General features: G+C 39.2%; 1 protein-coding gene across 1 annotated transcript in view; it reads right to left on the bottom strand.

The window, feature by feature from the left end:
- LOC128692291 (mitochondrial amidoxime reducing component 2) overlaps positions 1-13,920 on the bottom strand; it is a gene marked incomplete at its 5' end in the record, with an annotated part of 89,128 nt that extends 75,208 nt beyond the window's left edge. Inside the window, 2 exon segments of the mRNA XM_070080909.1 lie at positions 7,032-7,234; positions 13,740-13,920. Of these exon segments, the coding sequence (XP_069937010.1) occupies positions 7,032-7,234; positions 13,740-13,920 (384 nt within the window).
- Positions 13,921-16,629: the final 2,709 nt, after the last annotated feature.

The following is a 16,629-nucleotide window of genomic DNA, read 5'->3' as shown; positions in this document are numbered from 1 at the left end:
AGTGGGAGGAGTGGCACGAAAGAGTCAAAGAGGCATCACCAGACATCATAGCAATCACAGAAACCAAGCTTACAGGTATGATAACAGATGCCATCTTCCCAACGGGATACCAGATCCTGAGGAAAGACAGAAGGAACAGGGGGGGGGGGGAGGAGTGGCATTGCTGATCAAACACCGATGGAATTTTGATGAGCTGGAGAGAGGAGACAGCGGAGAAGAAAGTGATTGCATAGCGGGAACGCTTCACTCTGGAGGTCCCAAGGTGATAATTGCAGTGATGTATAACCCACCACAGAACAGCAGGAGGCCAAGGCAAGAGTATGACGAGAGCAATAGAGCGATGGTTGACACACTGGCTGCAGTGGCCAGAAGAGATCATACATGCAGGGCAAAGCTCCTGATCATGGGCGACTTTAACCACAAGGAGATCGAATGGGAGAACTTGGAGCCACATGGGGGCCAAGATACATGGAGAGCTAAGATGATGGAGGTGGTACTGGAAAACTTCATGTACCAACACGTAAGGGACACTACAAGAGAGAGAGGAGAGGATGAACCAGCAAGACTGGACTAAGTATTCACCTTGAGTTGTGCAGATATTGAAGACATCACATATGAAAGACCCCTTGGGGCCAGCGATCATGTGGTTTTGAGCTTCGAATACACAGTAGAGCTACAAGTGGAGGGGGAAGCAGGAAGGCCAGGATGAATGAAACCAAACTACAGGAAAGGGGACTACACAGGAATGAGGAACTTCCTGAATGAGGTTCAGTGGGACAGAGAACTGGCAGGGAAACCAGTTAATGAGATGATGGAATATGTAGTCACAATGTGCAAGTAGGCTGAGGAGAGGTTTGTACCCAAGGGTAACAGGAATAATGAAAAAGCCAGGATGAGCCCATGGTTCACTCAAAGATGCAAGGAGGCTAAAACCAAGTGTGCTAGGGAATGGAAGAAATATAGAAGGCAAGGGACCCAGGAGAATAAGGAGAGCAGTCGTAGAGCCAGAAACGAATATGCACAGATAAGAAGGGAGGCCCAACGTCAATATGAAAACGACATAGCAGCGAAAGCCAAATCTGACCCGAAGCTGTTATACAGCCACATCAGGAAGAAAACAACCGTCAAGGACCAGGTAATCAGGCTAAGGAAGGAAGGAGGAGAGACAACAAGAAATGACAGTGAAGTATGTGAGGAACTCAACAAGAGATTCAAAGAAGTGTTCACAGAGGAGACAGAAGGGGCTCCAGAAAGACGGAGAGGTGGGGTACACCACCATGTGCTGGACACAGTACAAACAACCGAGGAAGAAGTGAAGAGGCTTCTGAGTGAGCTAGATACCTCAAAGGCAATGGGGCCAGATAACATCTCTCCATGGGTCCTGAGAGAGGGAGCAGAGGCGCTATGTGTACCCCTAACAACAATATTCAATACATCTATCGAAACAGGGAGATTGCCTGAGGCATGGAAGACAGCAAATGTGGTACCAATCTTTAAAAAAGGAGACAGACATGAAGCACTAAACTACAGACCAGTGTCACTGACATGTATAGCATGCAACATCATGGAAAAAATTGTCAGGAGAAGAATGGTGGAACATCTAGAAAGGAATGATCTCATCACCAGCAGACAACATGGTTTCAGAGACGGGAAATCCTGTGTCACAAACCTACTGGAGTTCTATGACATGGTGACAGCAGTAAGACAAGAGAGAGAAGGGTGGGTGGATTGCATTTTCTTAGACTGCAAGAAGGCGTTTGACACAGTACCACACAAGAGATTAGTGCAAAAACTGGAGGACCAAGCAGGAATAACAGGGAAGGCACTGCAATGGATCAGGGAATACTTGTCAGGAAGACAGCAGCGAGTAATGGTACGAGGAGAGGTGTCAGAGTGGGCACCTGTGACCAGCGGGGTCCCACAGGGGTCAGTCCTAGGACCAGTGCTGTTTCTGGTATTTGTGAACGACATGACGGAAGGAATAAACTCCGAGGTGTCACTGTTTGCAGATGACGTGAAGTTGATGAGAAGAGTTCATTCGATGGAAGACCAGGCAGAAATACAAAGGGATCTGGACAGGCTGCAGACCTGGTCCAGCAACTGGCTCCTGGAGTTCAATCCCACCAATTGCAAAGTCATGAGGATTGGGGAAGGGCAAAGAAGACCGCGGATGGAGTACAGTCTAGGGGGTCAGAGACTACAAACATCACTCAAGGAAAAAGATCTTGGGGTGAGTATAACACCAGGCACATCTCCTGAAGCGCACATCAACCAAATAACTGCTGCAGCATATGGGCGCCTGGCAAACCTCAGAACAGCATTCCGACATCTTAATAAGGAATCGTTCAGGACCCTGTACACCGTGTACGTTAGGCCCATATTGGAGTATGCGGCACCAGTTTGGAACCCACACCTAGCCAAGCATGTAAAGAAACTAGAGAAAGTGCAAAGGTTTGCAACAAGACTAGTCCCAGAGCTAAGAGGTATGTCCTATGAGGAGAGGTTAAGGGAAATCAACCTGACGACACTGGAGGACAGGAGAGATAGGGGGGACATGATAACGACTTACAAAATACTGAGAGGAATTGACAAGGTGCACAAAGACAGGATGTTCCAGAGACTGGACACAGTAACAAGGGGACACAGTTGGAAGTTGAAGACACAGGTAAATCAAAGGGATGTTAGGAAGTATTTCTTCAGCCACAGAGTAGTCAGGAAGTGGAATAGTTTGGGAAGCGATGTAGTGGAGTCAGGATCCATACATAGCTTTAAGCAGAGGTACGATAAAGCTCATGGTTCAGGGAGAGTGACCTAGTAGCGACCAGTGAAGAGGCGGGGCCAGGAGCTTGGACTCGACCCCTGCAACCTCAACTAGGTGAGTACAACTAGGTGAGTACATATATATATATATATATATATATATATATATATATATATATATATATATATATATATATATATTTTATTAACACACTGGCCAATTCCCACCAAGGCAGGGTGGCCTGAAAAAGAAAAACTTTCACCATCATTCACTCCATCACTGTCTTGCCAGAAGGGTGCTTTACACTACAGTTTTTAAACTGCAACATTAACACCCCTCCTTCAGAGTACAGGCACTGTACTGCTCAAGTCCGGCCTGCCGGTTTCCTTGAATCCCTTCATAAATGTTACTTTGCTTACACTCCAACAGCACGTCAAGTATTAAAACCCATTTGTCTCCATTCACTCCTATCAAACACGGTGTGTGGACCAGGTGTTCACAGTGAAACATATAAGTGAACAGTATTTAGATAAGGCTAAAGAGGTCTTTGTGGCATTTATGGATTTGGAAAAGGCGTATGACAGGGTGGATAGGGGGGCAATGTGGCAGATGTTGCAAGTGTATGGTGTAGGAGGTAGGTTACTGAAAGCAGTGAAGAGTTTTTACGAGGATAGTGAGGCTCAAGTTAGAGTATGTAGGAAAGAGGGAAATTTTTTCCCAGTAAAAGTAGGCCTTAGACAAGGATGTGTGATGTCACCGTGGTTGTTTAATATATTTATAGATGGGGTTGTAAGAGAAGTAAATGCGAGGGTCTTGGCAAGAGGCGTGGAGTTAAAAGATAAAGAATCACACACAAAGTGGGAGTTGTCACAGCTGCTCTTTGCTGATGACACTGTGCTCTTGGGAGATTCTGAAGAGAAGTTGCAGAGATTGGTGGATGAATTTGGTAGGGTGTGCAAAAGAAGAAAATTAAAAGTGAATACAGGAAAGAGTAAGGTTATGAGGATAAAAAGATTAGGTGATGAAAGATTGGATATCAGATTGGAGGGAGAGAGTATGGAGGAGGTGAACGTATTCAGATATTTGGGAGTGGACGTGTCAGCGGATGGGTCTATGAAAGATGAGGTGAATCATAGAATTGATGAGGGAAAAAGAGTGAGTGGTGCACTTAGGAGTCTGTGGAGACAAAGAACTTTGTCCTTGGAGGCAAAGAGGGGAATGTATGAGAGTATAGTTTTACCAACGCTCTTATATGGGTGTGAAGCGTGGGTGATGAATGTTGCAGCGAGGAGAAGGCTGGAGGCAGTGGAGATGTCATGTCTGAGGGCAATGTGTGGTGTGAATATAATGCAGAGAATTCGTAGTTTGGAAGTTAGGAGGAGGTGCGGGATTACCAAAACTGTTGTCCAGAGGGCTGAGGAAGGGTTGTTGAGGTGGTTCGGACATGTAGAGAGAATGGAGCGAAACAGAATGACTTCAAGAGTGTATCAGTCTGTAGTGGAAGGAAGGCGGGGTAGGGGTCGGCCTAGGAAAGGTTGGAGAGAGGGGGTAAAGGAGGTTTTATGTGCGAGGGGCTTGGACTTCCAGCAGGCATGCGTGAGCGTGTTTGATTGGAGTGAATGGAGACAAATGGTTTTTAATACTTGACGTGCTGTTGGAGTGTGAGCAAAGTAACATTTATGAAGGGATTCAGGGAAACCGGCAGGCCGGACTTGAGTCCTGGAGATGGGAAGTACAGTGCCTGCACTCTGAAGGAGGGGTGTTAATGTTGCAGTTTAAAAACTGTAGTGTAAAGCACCCTTCTGGCAAGACAGTGAGGGAGTGAATGATGGTGAAAGTTTTTCTTTTTCGGGCCACCCTGCCTTGGTGGGAATCGGCCAGTGTGATAATAAAAAATATAAATATATATATATATATATATATATATATATATATATATATGTCGTGCCGAACAGGCAGAACTTGCGGTCTTGGCTTTAATAGTAACGCTTATCTTGCCATATAAGGCAAGTGAAAATTTGTGTATGCAATAATTTCGCCCAAATCATTCTGAACCTTACGAAAAAAATATATTTCACTGTGTTCGTTTAGTATTAAATTATTGTAAACAAATCTAAAATATATTTAGTTGGGTTAGGCTAAAATAATTTTTTCTTGTTATAATAGGGTTAGGTATGCTTTCTAAGATTCTTGTGGAGCAAAATTAAAATTTTTTACATTAACATTAATGAAAAAAATATATCTTAAAACGTATAAGAGAAAATTTTAGAAAGGACTTAATTTTGAATGAGTTCTTGCTAATTGACCAGTTTTGCATATTCAGCACGACATATATATATATATTATATATATATACGTATATATGTATATATATATATATATATATATATATATATATATATATATATATATATATATATATATATATATATATATATATATATATATATATATATATATATATATATATATATATATATATATATATATATATATATATATATATATATATATATATATATATATTTTATTTATTATCACACTGGCCGATTCCCACCAAGGCAGGGTGGCCCGAAAAAGAAAAACTTTCACCATCATTCACTCCATCACTGTCTTGCCAGAAGGGTGCTTTACACTACAGTTTTTAAACTGCAACATTAACACCCCTCCTTCAGAGTGCAGGCACTGTACTTCCCATCTCCAGGACTCAAGTCCGGCCTGCCGGTTTCCCTGAACCCCTTCATAAATGTTACTTTGCTCACACCCCAACAGCACTTCAAGTATTAAAAACCATTTGTCTCCATTCACTCCTATCAAACACGCTCACGCATACCTGCTGGAAGTCCAAGCCCCTCGCACACAAAACCTCCTTTACCCCCTCTCTCCAACCTTTCCTAGGCCGACCCCTGCCCCTCCTTCCCTCCACTACAGATTTATACACTCTCGAAGTCATTTTGTTTCGTTCCGTTCTCTCTACATGTCCAAACCGCCTCAACAACCCCTCCTCAGCCCTCTGGACAAAAATTTTGGTAATCCAACTCCTCCTAATTTCCAAACTACGCATTCTCTGCATTATATTCACACCACACATTGCCCTCAGACACGACATCTCTACTGCCTCCAGCCTTCTCCTCGCTGCAACATTCATCACCCATGCTTCACACCCATATAAGAGCGTTGGTAAAACTATACTCTCATACATTCCCCTCTTTGCCTCCAAGGACAAAGTTCTTTGTCTCCACAGACTCCTAAGTGCACCACTCACTCTTTTTCCCTCATCAATTCTATGATTCACCTCATCTTTCATAGACCCATCCGCTGACACGTCCACTCCGAAATATCTGAATACATTCACCTCCTCCATACTCTCTTCCTCCAATCTGATATCCAATCTGTGCAGCTGTGACAACTCCCACTTTGTTGGCCAGGCTAACTGGGAGGAGTTGCTAGAACCTTCAGGGATGCTCAGTATAGATTACTGCGTCAACCCAAATTGTTTCTTGCGTCAAAATAATAATAATAATAATAATAATAATAATAATAATAATAATAATAATATATTGCAATGATCAGCAAAGTATAGATATTGCCTGGAGTATATGCTACTTCATTCACCAACTAAAGCTATAATAATCCCACACAAAATCCTCAGGCACTGTCCTGTACGTTCAGTAAAAGAGGCAGTTTGAAGATGAATAATTCTAGATGTTGTTCAGAAATTTCACAGGACGATCCATCAATTAACAATGAGGCAACCAAGTCATTATTAGTAGCAGTGGCACAAGTAGAGAACTGAAGTTACATCAGAAGTTGTGATGCCCATAAGTAGAACAACTGGTTCATCAACTGCCACAGAGTGACAAAAGGGAGAAATGTGAGGGAAGAGAGACTTCTGTTTAACCTTGGATTATATACCAGTATAAGTCTTTAATCTAAGTAGAAGTAGAAAGTTCTCAGCAAATAGCGTTATTGTGGGCTTTGATGTCTTCTGCTGTCTGTTTCATCTCCAGTACCATAGCTTAACCACCATCACCATACCTTAACCACCATCACCATCATCATATCCTCATAAATAAACCCTCAGATGAGACAAAGGTTAGATAAAATACACCTAGTGATAACAGATGAACGATCATACTGTTATATTCATGGGGAAACACTTGACCTATCATGTTATAGAGCACGTTAAGAATGAAAGATAATCATGTTTGATCCAAGTAAGCGAGCGTAAGTTCGTAAATTAATAGATAAAAATGCACTTTAGCCTCACCTCTGGCACGGTTTCACCTTCCTCAAGACCACCTGCCCGATCTTCACATAGGCCCAGTCATCCTCGTCTGAGGGTGTAGAGCCTTTGACCACAATGTTTCCACGGAACCGGCTCATGGAGACAGGCTCTGACAGGCGAGAGTTTAGGTCCTGTAGTGATGTCTCAGTACCAACCACGTAGGAGCAGCCCTCAGCGTAGTACATCTGGAATTTATTTATCGGAATGATAAGGCAGTTGGATGGAAGTGTTTGTTCAGGAAAGAATGAGAATGTGATGGGTGAATGCGTTTATGCATAATCGCGTGAAAGACTATGTCTTCAGCTCAGAATGCAAAAATGTTGAAGAATGACTTTGGTCATTCATGTCATTTGGTTATTCATTTCTCTGGGCTTGAATAAAAATGGGATAGTTGAATGTATGTAACTGTTCAAATCTGGATGAGAGGTGTGTTAGAACATTACAAAATACCACTAGTATTAAAATCTCACAAACAAACAATACATGGACCCTCTGTGTCCATGTATTGTTTGTAACGGCTTGATAAAACTCTTGGAGAAACCTTGCCACAATAAAATGTCTTATTAGTTGCACATGTGTCCTTTTACCTAACATATTGTCGGTAATTCTACCAACATTAATACATGGGATCATCTTTATCATTCACCATTGTACGTTTTCAAGCGCATTTATATCCTTTCTCAAATACGGAGATCACAACTGTGCAATGATATATAGAGTTGAAGAACTGAAGAATAACCTGGGGACTCCTGTTAGTTATACTTCTTAATATGAAGCCAAGAATTATATTCTCTTCACTTTGAATACTTACGCACTGTTGTCTCAGCTTTTAATTACTGCTTAACGAGAACTCCCAAATCTTTATCGCAGTCAGAGATATTAAGATCTAGATAATTTAGTTTATAAGTATCAGGGTTATTTACCTTACCAGCTCATAGAACTTTGTATTTGTCTATGTTAAACTGCATCTGCCACTTCACCGACACTACACCACTTTAGTCAGATATTCCTGGAGCACTCTAGTGTCCTCGTCCGAATGAATTCGACGGACTATTTTGGTATCATCGGCAAACTTGCTCATGTGACGTCACTATTTATACAGTCATCAATATCGAAGTAAATTGTGAACAACAAGTGGCCCAATGTTATGGGACTATGGGACCCAACACACATTGATGTATATAAGTAACAGTTACTATGGAATACCTAATTATATTGAATTGATGGGGACACAGCACTTAAATGGCCCTAAGGGAAGATCACTCTTAGGGATTGAGAGGCAGCTGGGTCAAGCCTATTTTTCTCAATATAATAGGTTATACTATAGACACACACACACACACAATTTAAATAAGTAGTTTATAAAGTTGTATTTCTTTTCGTAACAGTAAAATAAGGTGTGGTAGAATTGTGGTAACTAGAGAATTGTCTTTTGTTTTTTGGTGGGTGTGGGAGGAGCTTAACTAGGCTCCTCCCTCTCTCTCTCTCTCTCTCTTGGTGGAATTCAAGCTGGCAGGACCTCTGGGTCCTTCTTCTATTTTTTTGGGGCATTATGTGTGCTCCAGGGGTGAGTTTTTATAACTTACGTTGTGGCCACCATACCCAGGGTGACTAAAGTGTGTCAAAACACTGGTTAGCCCAGAGTTAGTCAAGAAGAGAGAAGGGCAAATTGTTGAGATGCACTACGTTGGCTATCCTAGGAGAACAGCTAAGGGGTGTGCAGGCTTATGTTTTGAATATGTGAGTGCTGTAATTGTATATTCTGTACATATCTATTTAGAATACAGTTATAATTTTATAGTATTAATCTAAATAACCTGTGAAGAGGGCTGGTGAAAGGATATCAGAGACACTGAGGATGATCAGTCATGATGTAAGTATTATCCTAGACAGATAAGGCCATTAAGTAAAAAACTACCCCACACTAGGACCTATAGTGAGAACCTTACTATCAAAGTAATAAGGGACAACAACATAACAACATAACACCCAACACTGACCCCTGTGGAACATTGCATGTGACGCTTTCCCACTCTGATTTCTCCTCGTTTATGCAAACTCTGTTACCTATCTGTCAGCCACACCTTTATTCAGAAAAAAATTCCTCCTCCTATTCCTTGTGCCTAGACTTTCTTCAAGTCTCCGATGTGGGACTCTGTGAAAAGCCTTACTGAAGTCCATATATATATATATATATATATATATATATATATATATATATATATATATATATATATATATATATATATATATATATATATATATAATATATATATACATACAATATATATATATATATACATATATATATATATATATATATATATATATATATATATATATATATATATATATATATATACATGTATATATATATACATGTATATATATATACATATATATATATATATATATATATATATATATATATATATATATTTATGTAAATATACATATATATATATATAAATATGTACATATATATAAATATACATATATATAAATATATATACATATATATATATATATATGTATATATAAATATATATATATATATATATATATATATGGACTTCAGTAAGGCTTTTCACAGAGTCCCACATCGGAGACTTGAAGAAAGTCTATATATATATATATGTCGTGCCGAATAGGCAGAACTTGCGATCTTGGCTTAAATAGCAACGCTCATTTTGCCATATAGGATAAGTGAAAATTTGTGTATGCAATAATTTCACCAAAATCATTCTGAACCTAACGAAAAAAATATATTTCACTGTGTTTGCTTAGTATTAAATTATTGTAAACAAATCTAAAATATATTTAGTTGAGTTAGGCTAAAATAAATTGCGTTTGTTATAATAAGGTTAGGTAAGTTTTCTAAGTTCCTTTAGGTGCAAAATTATAATTTTTTACATCAATATTAATGAAAAAAATATATTTTTAAGCGTATAAGAGAAAATTTTAGAAAGGACTTAATTTTAAATGAGTTCTTGCTAATTGACCAGTTTTACATATTCGGCACGACATATATATATATATATATATATATATATATATATATATATATATATATATATATATATATATATATATATATATATATATATATATTGAAGAATAACCTATGGCAGGAAAAGAGGGATTACAAATGTATTAATTCAAGGATTATGTGGAGTAAAATAAAGGTTGGATGTGAAAAGTGGGTTATAGTAAGCGTATATGCACCATGAGAAGATAGAAGTGTAGAGGAGAGAGAGAAATTTTGGGAAATATTGAGTAAATATGTGAGGAGTTTTGAACCAAGTGTGAGAGTACTTGTGGTTGGGGATTTCAATGCTGAAGTGGGTAAAAATATTGTGGAGTTAGTAGTAGGTAAATTTGGGGTGCCAGGGGTAAATGAAAATGGGGAGCCTTTAATTGAGCAATGTGTAGAAAGAGGTTTGGTAATAAGCAATGCATATTTTATGAAAAAGAAGATAAATAAATATACAATGTAAGATATAGCACGTAATGTAAGTAGTTTGTTAGATTATGTATTTGTGGATAAAAGGTTGATGGGTAGGCTCCAGGATGCACACGTTTATAGAGGGGCAACTGATATATCGGATCACTAATTAGTTGTAGCTACAGTAAGAGAAAGAGGTAAAAGGGCAAGAAGAAAATGGCAACAATAAGTAAGAGGGAGGTGAAAGTGTGTAAACTAATGGAGGAGGAAGTTCGGGTGAGATATAAGCAACTATTGGCAGAAAGGTGGGCTAGTGCAAGTATGAGTAGTGGGGGGGGGGTTGAATTGTTTTAAAAATGCAGTATTAGAATGTGGGGCAGAAGTTTGTGGTTATAGGAGGGTGGGGGCAGGAGGAAAGAGTAGTGATTGGTGGAATGATGAAGTAAAGGGTGCGATAAAAGAGAAATAGGTAGCTTATGAGAGGTTTTTACAAAGTAGAAGTATTATAAGAAGAGTAGAGTATATGGAAAGTACAATAAAGGTGAAGAGAGTGGTGAGAGAGTGCAAAAGGAGAGCATATGATTGAGTGGGAGAGGCACTGTCAAGAAATTTTAATGAAAATAAGAAAAAAAATTGGAATGAGTTAAACAAGTTAAGAAAGCCTAGGGAACGTATGGATTTGTCAGTTAAAAACAGAGTAGGGGAGTTAGTAGATGGGGAGATGGAGGTATTGGGTAAATGGTGAGAATATTTTGAGGAACTTTTAAATGTCGATGAAGAAAGGGAGGCGGTAATTTCATGCTCTGGCCAGGGAGGTATACCATCTTTTAGGAGTGAAGAAGAGCAGGATGTGAGTGTGGGGGAGGTGCGTGAGGCATTACGTGGAATGAATGGGGTAAAGCAACTGAAAGTGACGGGATCATGACAGAAATGTTCAAAGCAGGGGGAAATATAGTGTTGAAGAGGTTGATATTTTTGCTTACTAAATGTATGAAAGAGGGAAAGGTGCATAGAGATAGGCAGAGAGCATGTATAGTCCCTTTATATAAAGGGTAGGGGTCGAAAGAGATTGTAAAAATTATAGCGGAATAAGTTTACTGAGTATGCCAGGAAAAGTGTATGGTAGGGTTATTATTGAAAGAATTAGAGGTAAGACAGAATGTAGGATTGTGGATGAGCAAGGAGGTTTCAGAGTGGGTAGGATATGTAGATTAAGTGTTTTCATTGAAGCATATATGTGAATAATATTTAGATAAAGGTAGGGAAGTTTTTATTGTGTTTATGGATTTAGAAAAGGCATATGATAGAGTGGATAGGGGAGCAATGTGGCAGATGTTGCAAGTATATGGAATAGGTGGTAAGTTATTAAATGCTGTAAAGAGTTTTTATGAGGATAGTGAGGCTCAGGTTAGGGTGTGTAGAAGAGAGGGAGACTACTTCCCGGTAAAAGTAGGTCTTAGACAGGGATGGGTAATGTCACCATGGTTGTTTAATATGTTTATAGATGGAGTTGTAAAAGAAGTAAATGCTAGGGTGTTCGGGAGAGGGGTGGGATTAAATTATGGGGAATCAAATACAAAACGGGAATTGACAAAGTTACTTTTTGCTGATGGTACTGTGCTTAGGGGAGATTCTAAGGAAAAATTGCAAAGGTTACTGAAAGAGTTTTGGTGTGTAAAGGAAGAAAGTTGAAGGTGAACATAGAAAAGAGTAAGGCGATGAGGGTATCAAATGATTTAGATGAAGAAAAATTGGATATCAAATTGGGGAGGAGTATGGAAGAAGTGAATGTTTTCAGATATTTAGGAATTGACGTGTCAGCGGATGGATTTATGAAGGATGAGGTTAATCATAGAATTGATGAAGGAAAAAAGGCGAGTGGTGTGTTGAGATATATGTGGAAACAAAAAACGTTGTCTATGGAGGCAAAGAAGGAATGTATGAAAGTATAGTAGTACCAACACTCTTATATGGGTGTGAAGCTTGGGTTGTAAATGCAGCAGCGAGGAGACGGTTGGAGGCAGTGGAGATGTCCTGTCTAAGGGCAATGTGTGGTGTAAATATTATGCAGAAAATTCTGAGTGTGGAAATTAGGAGACGGTGTGGAGTTAAAAGTATTAATCAGAGGGCTGAAGAGGGGTTGTTGAGGTGGTTTGGTCATTTAGAGAGAATGGATCAAAGTAGAATGACATGGAGAGCGTATAAATCTGTAGCGGAAGGAAGGCGGGGAAGGGGTCGTCCTCGAAAAGGTTGGAGGGAGGGGGTAAAGGAGGTTTTGTGGGCGAGGGGCTTGAACTTCCAGCAAGCATGCGTGAGTTGTTAGATAGGAGTGAATGGAGACGAATGGTATTTGGGACCTGATGAGCTGTTGGAGTGTGAGCAGGGTAATATTTAGTGAAGGGATTCAGGGAAACCGGTTATTTTTGTATAGCCGGACTTGAGTCCTGGAAATGGGAAGTACAATGCCTGCACTTTAAAGGAGGGGTTCGGGATATTGGCAGTTTGGAGGGACATGTTATGTATCTTTATAAGGATATGATTCTAAACTGTTGTATTTTAAGCATCTCTGCAAATACAGTGATTATGTGTGAGTGTGGTGAAAGTGTTGAATTATGAAAGTATTTTCTTTTTGAGATTTTCTTTCTTTTTGGGTCACCCTGCCGACGGCCGACTTGTTAAAAAATGTATATATATATATATATATATATATATATATATATATATCTATATATATATATATATATATATATATATATATATATATATATATATATATATATATGTATGTATGTATGTATATATTTAATTGATATTGATATGAAATGTTGTATTTTGGGACCTAACTGTAACCTATCTACAAAACAATATTTGGAAAAGCCAATTGTTTAATGGAGTTCGGCTGTGGTACGAAAATGAAGCAAAAATTCACCCATCAACAAAACATTAACGTAATATAGATTTACTTAATCCAGTTTAAATTTAGTTAATATTTTCTATCATCAATGAAATGTATAACTTCCGTGATTTTGAAGCTGATTTATTTCTAGGTTTAAGGAAAGTACTCTAAATCTTTTTGCTTTAAATAATGATCGGTAGCTTATGAAATTAAATTTCAAGGTTGGCTTCTAAACCTAATCAGTTACAAGCTTTATAGACATCATGTATAAATTCCTTTGCAGATAAGTGCCATGTTATAATAATCTTCAGTACTTTTTAAATCTTTATTAATAAATAATTTAACTCACTGTATCTGTGTTGCGGATCTTCGGGAAGTTGTAATACTTATATCTTCGAGCTGATCTGTTCTTTCCCACGTCTCCCCGGTATAAGAGTCGTAGTTTTGTTTTGCCTTGAGAGACGACCCGGGTGAGAAATTCCGCTACGTCACCTCCACAGTCCACACCCTTCACATCTTGGTCCCATATCCTGTAGGTCAACACATACGCTACAAACACTGCTTGCTTATCTCAAGTGTTAATTTATGATGTAAACATCAAAGTTTTCAAGATAAAAGTGATTTCTGAGCTAAGAATACCCTAATTAACCCCCCCCCCCCCGCTTTTATAATACGTAACTTTAACCATCTCCTGTGATACAACATACTTGTTCGCTTTCCTATATAGTTAAGGCACTGTATGTCCTACCTGGAGGTCTCTAGGGGGACTAATGATCTGGAGGTGGGAGATACAGTGCCTACAGTCTGAAGAAGAGATGGGATGCTGTAATTCGGAGGGTCATTTTGAACTGTGATAACTGTGATTCTCTGGCAAAATAGATATTAAATGAAAATGGTTTATGTTAAGTGTATATCCACTTAACGAGAAACACCTGCTGGTATATACTCTTTGAGGATTATCAAACTATAACTTATTTGACATTGACTTAGGTTAAAAAGATGTTCAATATACTAACATTCGTATATATTTTTGAGTTACCTTCAGCCATTTGATAAAGATCTTTGCAATATTAATATTTGAACTGTTAGGCTGCAGGTTCCGTGTTGCCTTGGAAACGCAGAACACAAAGTTCACTCTCCATTTTGCTTTAATCTAGCTGTTACTTTTACAAAATAGTGAAAAGCTGATTTCTAGGACAAAAGTGATATACAATGAACCTGATACTGTAACGAAGAAGTCAGGAGAGTCCCCGCGTATAGTTGTATGTGTGCTCACCTACTTGTACTCGCCTATCTGTGGTTACAGGGGCAGAGTCGCAGCTCCTGTCCCCGCCTTTTCGCTGGTCGTTACTAGGTCCACTCTCTTCCAGCTCGAAGAACTTTATCATACCTCTGTTTTAAAGCTATGAATGGATCCTTCATCCACTAAATCACTCTCCAGATTGTTCCACTTCCTGACAACTCCAACACTGAAGAAATGCCATTTCCTCACTGAAGAAATACTTTCTAACATTCCTGTGGCCCATCTTAGTTTTTAACTTCGAATTGTGAACTCTGAAACATTCTGTCCCTATCTATCTTGTCAATTCCTCTCAGTATTTTATATGACGTTATCAATTCCTCCCTATCCCTCGTGTCCTCCAGTGTCATCATATTGGTTTCCGTTAATCTCTGTTTGTATTACATACCCGTTAGCTCCGGGACTAGTCTTGTTGCAAACCTTTGCAGTTTCTCTAATTTGGTAACGTGCTTAGCCAAGTGTTTGTTCCATACTGGTGCTACATACCCAATATAGGCCTGACATACACAGTGTACAATGTCTTGAATCAGTTCTTACTCAGGTGTCGAAACGCTAGTCTTAGGTTTGGCAGGAACCTACATTGTTCAGCAGTTATTTGGTTGAGGTGCGCCTCAGGAGATGTGTTCGATATGACAGTCTCCCCAAGATGATTTTCCTTGAGTGAGGTTAGCATCCTTTGACCCCTTAGTGTGTACTCCATCTGCTGTTTTCTTTGACCCTCTCCAATCTTTATGACGGTGAACTTTGTAGGGGTTAAACTCTAGAAACCAATTGTTGGACCAAGATTGCAGCCTTTTAGTCCTACTTGATCCTTGTCCGCTGGAATTCTCCGCATTAGCTTCACATCGTTGCAATTTGGGATACCTACTTGTAGACGATGTGAATCTACTGTGGGATATTCAAACGGAAACGCTTTCATGTTCTTCCTGATCAGCATGACGACTTTCTTGCAAATATTACAGAATGGTATAATTCCTATGAATATTCCTCTTTTGAGATTTAACAATGACCTTGTATGTAATAACTAGTTAGAACTGCCACAGAAACCTCCTGGTACTCCAAACCCAACTAACATCCATAATAATTATTCATCATATAAAAATCCTACCTACCACAATCAGCCTAAACTTCGAACATTGAAATGTACTACTCACAGACTAGGCCTAGTCTGTAGAAAATATCGTACCCCATATATGCTGAAGCTCTTTCAAACTGCCCTAATTGCTGCCAGGGAGCCTATGACAGCTATAACAAAGAGACTGGAAAAAATGTCAGTGGTCTCAATGCCCACACCCCACTTTGCCGAGCATGGAGGGATATAAACAGAACTAAGGGACTGTTCAGATCGCGCACCCTCATCCCTTACATAGGGCGAATGTGTTAATCAGTGCTTGGGCTGCTATATCCAGCTATGACAAACTTTCCAATTCCACAAAGGCTAAATTAACGAACAAATATGATGCAAGGGAGAGACTGATTTGTTTTATGCTCAGCAAGGAAGATGACTGTAACATTCCTTTCACAAACTGTGAGCTCGAAACAGCATTAACTAAAGGTAGTTCCACGTCGCCTGGAGAGGATGGTATTACTTACAATTTACTTAGATTACTATGTCTAGTACCAGGTAATCCTTTACTTGAATTATAAAACATGAGCTATGTATCTGGGGAACTCCCTAAATTTTGGACCAACAGCCTCATCATTCCCATTCCAAAGCCCAGCCAATAAACTACATTCCGTAAAACATTTGAGAGGATTATTCTAAATCGTCTCGTCCATAGACCACTCTTCTCACCCTGCACACTGACAGCCCATAAACTACTTGCCTTGACCTTAAATCTGCTTTTGATGTAGCCAACCGACATGTAATCATTAATGAACTTACCAGAATGGATGTTGGAGGATGGCTTCTCCGCTGGATAAAAGGCTACCTGTCCAA

Source organism: Cherax quadricarinatus, unplaced genomic scaffold (assembly GCF_038502225.1).
Source record: "Cherax quadricarinatus isolate ZL_2023a unplaced genomic scaffold, ASM3850222v1 Contig1230, whole genome shotgun sequence".
In the NCBI taxonomy this organism is placed as follows: domain Eukaryota; kingdom Metazoa; phylum Arthropoda; class Malacostraca; order Decapoda; family Parastacidae; genus Cherax; species Cherax quadricarinatus.
Note: the sequence above shows the minus strand (reverse complement) of the source record. Positions and strands in the feature narration are given on the sequence as shown.